The 7,390-nt window shown below is 38.7% G+C and overlaps 1 protein-coding gene across 1 annotated transcript in view; it reads right to left on the bottom strand.

Annotated features, from left to right (window-relative positions):
* The window catches only part of LOC107715121 (rab GTPase-activating protein 1-like), a 100,296-nt gene that overhangs the window by 71,994 nt on the left and 20,912 nt on the right, over positions 1–7,390 (bottom strand). The window contains 1 exon segment of the mRNA XM_016521189.1: positions 6,336–6,462. Within this exon segment, the coding sequence (XP_016376675.1) occupies positions 6,336–6,462 (127 nt within the window).

Raw genomic sequence — 7,390 nt, 5'->3', positions numbered from 1 at the left:
GTGAAGAATTTTGACCGATTAATACAATCAGTTAAACGGTTTAAAAAGTCATTTATTTTTTTAAGTAGGCCTAATTTATCAAAATATTTAAAAAGGTTTGCTGCATGTTAAAATTAGGGGTGTCAACCTACACTGGTCTCACGGTTCGGTTCAGTTACGATTATCATTTCATCGATTCGGTTCAATTCGATATCACAATGCATCACAATGCATTGACGATGCACTGCATCCTCAATGTTCAATTTTACTTCACATGTATACAATTTTGTCAATAAATACAAGCAGTCAGATATATGAACTGTATCTGACGTGGTTTGTCAAGTTAGTGGTATTACCCCTGCATATTTTATTGTGCGTGACACGATTTACACACAAGCATGTGTCTTCTCCAGGTTGTGCTTACCAGGTTGTTCATAAAAGCCAAAATGTGCCCAGATGTCGGCTTTTAAAGTAGTTGGAGCATTTTTAATTACTTGCGTCTCACCTCCCTCCGCCATTAGACGCGTTCAATTTGAAGCAGTGCTGCACAGGATGAGTGTATGACATCAACCGCGGGAGCGATTCGAAAGCATAAGGATCCGTCTGCTCTCTTATCGCTCTCGCGGAACACAAATCATTCTGCGCAGCGGCGCTTCAAGCCGAACGCGCCTAAAGGCCAAAGTATACTTCGGCCATCCGCGTCCGCGCACCATCCGCATTACATCATTTTCGCCATCAGGAGGGCTCGCGGACAGCCGTGCACCCCTAGAACTGCGGTCCTGAAACTGCAGCCTCCGGTTGTGCAGGAACACCCTTCTCCACACACACACACGACGCGTTACTCTGCTTTGCGCAAAACTCCGCATGTGAACAGTCAAGTTTGATTTATACTTCTGCGTCGGACCTACGCCGTAGCTTACGTGTAGCTTACGCACACCCATATGCCGTAGCCTGACGTGCACCTCTCCAAAAATCTACCGCAAGCGCTGTGATTGGTCTGCTAGAACCCCTCCCTCCGTATGTACTTGAGTTTTGTGTGTATGTACATTTTAATATATTTTAATGTTACACTTTCTTATATAAAATAAAACAAAGCAAAGAACAAGTGTCTGATCATTTATTATACTACATAGCATTATACATCAGTAGTTGTCTGCGACAAACAATGTTGATGTGCCGTGGTACAAGTCCTTGTGGAGATTGAAAATGCCATCATCTCCTGTTCCGTTGTTGTCTCCTTTTTGTAATTTTAAATAATGATTTAATGATTTGATATTTATTTGCCACCGTCACGGCTATAATGCTTCTCTGACGATCCTTCTTCTTCGGCTTTTGCCGTGGTACTGCGGGTTACACCAGCAATATGCCCGTGGACACTGCAGACTAGCGGTTTTCATGTGTACTGCACGTCGACGCGGACAACGACGCAGGTTGTTCATAAAAGAAGAATAAATGTATAGAAGTATAAATGAAAACTGCGCATGTGTCGTGAGCTTGTCTGTCCGCGCTCATCCGCGGTTGAGTATATACAGTATATATATATGCAGGGCTGTAGACTCATTTGTAATGTCTTTGATTACTTAATTTTAGGGAATTAATTATTATTAATTCATTCAGGTTTTGAGAGTAATCGAATCTGAAAATTCGAGGTCCACCTGATTAAAACTAAATTCAAATTTGATAGTTTACACTTTAAATCAACGGTCGTCCAGCGAGCAGTTATTCTCAGTATATTTTAACAACTTGAATCTTTGTATTTCCCTGGCCACGGGTAATACGTTCTTTGATAATTTGTAAGCTTTTTGTTGGCTATTCTAGATTACATTTAAAACTAGGCTAAAACACACATACACACACACACACACACATACAGCTCTGAAAATTGAAGGAATGAGTTAACGGAGTTCTGAGGAAGCCCAAAGTTTTAGCAAGATATTCGCTACAGTTCTCTTACTGGCATCCTGAGAAAATCACAAGCAGAGATTTGGCTTATGTTTACTGCTTAAAATTTAGCTCGACACCAGTTCAGCAGAGATAAGATTTTGTTCGTTTACTTGCGTTTTGCTTTGGGTGACAGCTGAAAAGCGGAGTTGTTCCTCGTTGCTGACAAAGGCTTCCTGAATGGCTGCTGAGGGAATCCCGGAGCTTTCGGATTGGTCGCTGAGATGACGTTTGGGTGACGTCTTTTGGGAGATCCCTCGTTGGATTCGTTGGTTGCCGGGTTACGGAAGAGGCTTGAGCAGTTCAGCTAATCTGGTCCTTGAAAGCCCGTAAAACGCTTTTAAGCACTGTTTAAGCACTGTCTTTTATTAGAGTCTCTTGAGAGATAGCTAAATAGTCCAGGAACTGCTTCAACCCTTCACTGACCCTGCATGAGTTTTACGACCGCAGCTGGTAGCATAGGGGTACTTCAGTTTGTCTCAATGGAATGTAACTGTTTCATGTGTGGCTCCATAGTGTGAGTGGGTCCGTTGTAAGACAGAGATCCTACAGATACCAAGAAAGCTTTGTTGTCTCTTGATTGGATTAGTCTTTAATCACTCCTCTGAGTAGATGACGACAAGACTGGCAGGAAGTCGACCCAGAATATTGGAGTCATGTGCTGGGGTGATTAGCAAACCTCACGATGGCTGATAGGGGCATAGCAGTGTCCGTTTATGTACTAGAAATCCCTACACATTCTTCCCACTGGTCGCTCTGGTGCGAGTATACTTTGGGTGAGTATACTATGAAAGCTGTGTGGAAGTGGCTGTGCGCAGGGACGGAACAGAACGCGGAAAGTGAAGTATACCCGGGCCTTAATGTATGCTACCGCGACAAAGCACGTATGTGACAAATGACGTCAGAAAAGCGTCAGTACATTATAATGGGTTATGGTCTATTACTGAATCGATACTGAATCGTCCTCGTCTGCATCGCGATGCATCGTAGAGACGATTAATTTAGACACCCCTTATAGATATACATACATATATATATATATATATATATGCAGGGCTCTAGATTCATTCTTCCCACTGGTCGCTCTGGTGCGACTTACTTTCTCAGTTGGTCGCACGAGCACATGATTTGGTTGCACTTTTTTATTTATTTATTTTTTATTTTGCAAAGACAGCAAAGATAACAGGCTTTTCAAAATGAAAACAAAAAGAAAAGTAAAACTAAACTGGCTGTTCATGTTTTTGTCTCAGTCTCTTCACTTGATCAGTGAAATCTGACTCCTGCTGGACTGTGCTGTGGCTCTGCAGCGCACGCTGTATGGAGCAGAGCACGTCAAATTTTAACTCGCTCATTCTCAAAAAATTGTTGCAGTCTAAAGCCCTGATATGCATGTAGGTATGTATGCATGCTAAATCACTGTTTCCCACAGATTTACACTCTATGTGTGGCGGCACTTCCCCCAGGGGAAATATATGCTTTATATTAAGCTCCGATCAGGATTTTTTGGGCCGATTATCGATCACAGGAAGCAGTATCTGCAGATATGACCACCGATACCGATCTTTTTGAAGCCTTCTTTTTATCATGTAGAATTATTTATAGTGATGCTCCAGTCAGGATTTTTACAGACATTCATTCAGAGCCTGAATTTCATTTTTGAAAATGGGGGGAATTCCCCTCTTAGGTGACTCTTTGAGGGGTTGAGGGAGGCATTTTTTTTTACATATTTTTTTTTACATTTTTCAAAAATATATAATTCTCACCTAAATGTTTGATCATGCAATGCATTTTTGTTTTTACAATGGGGCAATTGTTGCACAATAGCTTACACACAGCACAAGCCTGATTTTGTGAGCTGTATGTGAGGCGGCCTCATGCCAGGTTCACACATACTCCGTTTGCAGTGCGTATGCAGTCTATGTGCGGTACGTAAGTGGTGCAGAAGCAGCACGGACTCATTGTGCTACTGATCCGCAGCTGTTTGCCACAAACATAACATTTATCCATTTTGAATTCAAATCCAAACGTTGTTACTGAAAATGCTTTTTGAGCATTTTGATTCTGTTTTTACGCAGTACAGTAATACAATCTTTCATAGACGTGTTTAAACACAATAAATATAAGCAAGAGTATGTGTGAACCTGGCGTTATGCGTGCGCGCTTTGAGTGTGCATGAGCGCACCGTCTCTAGGAGAGCGCGCAAGTGCTGAATGGTTTAAACACTGGCAAGAATTTAAAAGAAATGAAAATTACGATGCTTCACTGCCTTGATTGTGCAAGTGCCAATTCCTGTGTGAACTGTGCAGCTCGCCTATAGTGCAGACACGATGTGGCGATTTGAAGCCATTTGCGCATTTAGAGAGGGAAAGAGAGAGTGCGCAGTGATTCACTCACGCTGTTTGTGAAATTACGTCTCACAGAAAGTTTTCAAATTACTTTGTAAGTTATTTACTGAAGAAATATGAATTGTACCTCACCATCAGCATTATAATTATTTTAACCGCGCCGGACAGAGATTGAGATGGTGCCACTGCATGTCATGCCAAACCTCTCACGGCAGGCACGTTGTCAGCTTGAGATCGGTTTATGAGATCGGCCTTTATAAAGACCGCCGGTCAAACTTCCCCAAGCCATTATCGGCCGATAGCAATCGGTAGCCGATCAATCGGAGCACCCCTACTATATACAAAACAGCAAACGGGCTTATTGAAAATGCACATTCATTCTCTGCCAACAGGAGGCGCTTAGGAGCGGCAGAAATAGCGGTTTCCCTGGTAACGGCTGTAAACAAAGCTCTGACTTTTTGACTTTAAAACAGGCAGAGCTCATGTTTATTCAACAAAGTCAAGGCATTTTGGAAAATCTATTTGTGGCGGTCAGTGTTGATATTGTGGCGGGCCGCCACAAATAAATCAATGTATGGGAAACACTGTAAATCTAAAACGAATAAAGTAATACAGTTAATATATGTTAATGTAAAGTTAGTAAATATAAATGTAATAATTTTTAAAATATTTTTATTACATCAATATAAAATTTATATTAATATAAAATTTACATTCATATAAAAGTATACTTTTTTAATATAATATTTATTTTAAACTTTAAAGCAGTTCACCTCAAAAAAAAAAAGGAGACCTCAAAATGGCAACAAACATAAAATACAGAAAAACTCTGATAAACTAGGCAGTGGCGTACCTTCTTCTGGTTCCTCTTCCTCAGTGGGAGACTGCAGGCGGCCACGTGCTCCTGCTGCACATTCTGTTTGTTTCTGCAGGCTGACCACTTCATACATGGCATCTCCCTGGCTGCCCTTCCCTGTGCCCTGCAAACATATAGAGCGAACACACACTGTAAACAAAGCAGCATGTCAAAGTCATAGAGATGCCTTACAAATACTGTGCATTTACATCATTAGGGTTACAGTATCCAACAGAAAACAATATGAATTTAAAAGAAATGAAAATTACGATGCTTCACTGCCTTGATTGTGCAAGTGCCAATTCCTGTGTGAACTGTGCAGCTCGCCTATAGTGCAGACACGATGTGGCGATTTGAAGCCATTTGCGCATTTAGAGAGGGAAAGAGAGAGTGCGCAGTGATTCACTCACGCTGTTTGTGAAATTACGTCTCACAGAAAGTTTTCAAATTACTTTGTAAGTTATTTACTGAAGAAATATGAATTGTACCTCACCATCAGCATTATAATTATTTTAACCGCGCCGGACAGAGATTGAGATGGTGCCACTGCATGTCATGCCAAACCTCTCACGGCAGGCACGTTGTCAGCTTGAGATCGGTTTATGAGATCGGCCTTTATAAAGACCGCCGGTCAAACTTCCCCAAGCCATTATCGGCCGATAGCAATCGGTAGCCGATCAATCGGAGCACCCCTACTATATACAAAACAGCAAACGGGCTTATTGAAAATGCACATTCATTCTCTGCCAACAGGAGGCGCTTAGGAGCGGCAGAAATAGCGGTTTCCCTGGTAACGGCTGTAAACAAAGCTCTGACTTTTTGACTTTAAAACAGGCAGAGCTCATGTTTATTCAACAAAGTCAAGGCATTTTGGAAAATCTATTTGTGGCGGTCAGTGTTGATATTGTGGCGGGCCGCCACAAATAAATCAATGTATGGGAAACACTGTAAATCTAAAACGAATAAAGTAATACAGTTAATATATGTTAATGTAAAGTTAGTAAATATAAATGTAATAATTTTTTTAATATTTTTATTACATCAATATAAAATTTATATTAATATAAAATTTACATTCATATAAAAGTATACTTTTTTAATATAATATTTATTTTAAACTTTAAAGCAGTTCACCTCAAAAAAAAAAAGGAGACCTCAAAATGGCAACAAACATAAAATACAGAAAAACTCTGATAAACTAGGCAGTGGCGTACCTTCTTCTGGTTCCTCTTCCTCAGTGGGAGACTGCAGGCGGCCACGTGCTCCTGCTGCACATTCTGTTTGTTTCTGCAGGCTGACCACTTCATACATGGCATCTCCCTGGCTGCCCTTCCCTGTGCCCTGCAAACATATAGAGCGAACACACACTGTAAACAAAGCAGCATGTCAAAGTCATAGAGATGCCTTACAAATACTGTGCATTTACATCATTAGGGTTACAGTATCCAACAGAAAAAACAATATGAAAGAAAAATGCACAGTTCTGACAATATATATAGAATAATTAATCAAAAATGATTGTACAATGCACTGGAGACTCTTTTTAATATAATGAAACTAAATAGTGGACAAAAAGACAAAAAAGCACCATAAATATTTGTAGAAATATGATATAAATCTAATTATAGAAATCATATTTATGTAAATATTATGTAGATAAATATTTATATTTCATGAATGCAATGCGTTATAGATTTGTGTATGTACATATTTGATTATTTTATATATAATTTCATATATAAATAATTATCAATATAACTAATCATTATGTAAATATTAGAATATTATATAAATAAATATTCAATATTTACATTTTATGAATGTAATGTGTCATTTGTAGAAATAAATATTATAATTATATATACACACAATAAATATTAATTATAGAAATAACTTTATACACATACATATATATGAACAAATATCGAGCAGGTGCTGTCATCAAGCGTTTATATACATACATACATACATACATACATACATATACACACAATTATTTAATATTTATATTTCATGTGTAATGTGTTGTAGATTTGTAAAAAGTTCAGGAATATTATATACACATAATAAATATTACATAAATATAATCATAGAAATAATTATGTAAATATTATATTTGATAGATATATTTATACAAACACACACACTTAACAAATATGACATAAAATATAATTGTTTTCTTTTATGAATGTATGAATTAGTGCTGGGCGGTATGACCAAAAATTGATATCACGGTATTTTTCAAAATTATACCGGTTTCACGGTACAT

The sequence above is a fragment of the Sinocyclocheilus rhinocerous genome, unplaced genomic scaffold (genome assembly GCF_001515625.1).
Source record: "Sinocyclocheilus rhinocerous isolate Xijiao unplaced genomic scaffold, SAMN03320098_v1.1 scaffold509, whole genome shotgun sequence".
NCBI lineage: Eukaryota > Metazoa > Chordata > Actinopteri > Cypriniformes > Cyprinidae > Sinocyclocheilus > Sinocyclocheilus rhinocerous.
The sequence above is the reverse complement of the archived record's forward strand: the minus strand, read 5'-3'. Positions and strand labels throughout refer to the sequence as shown.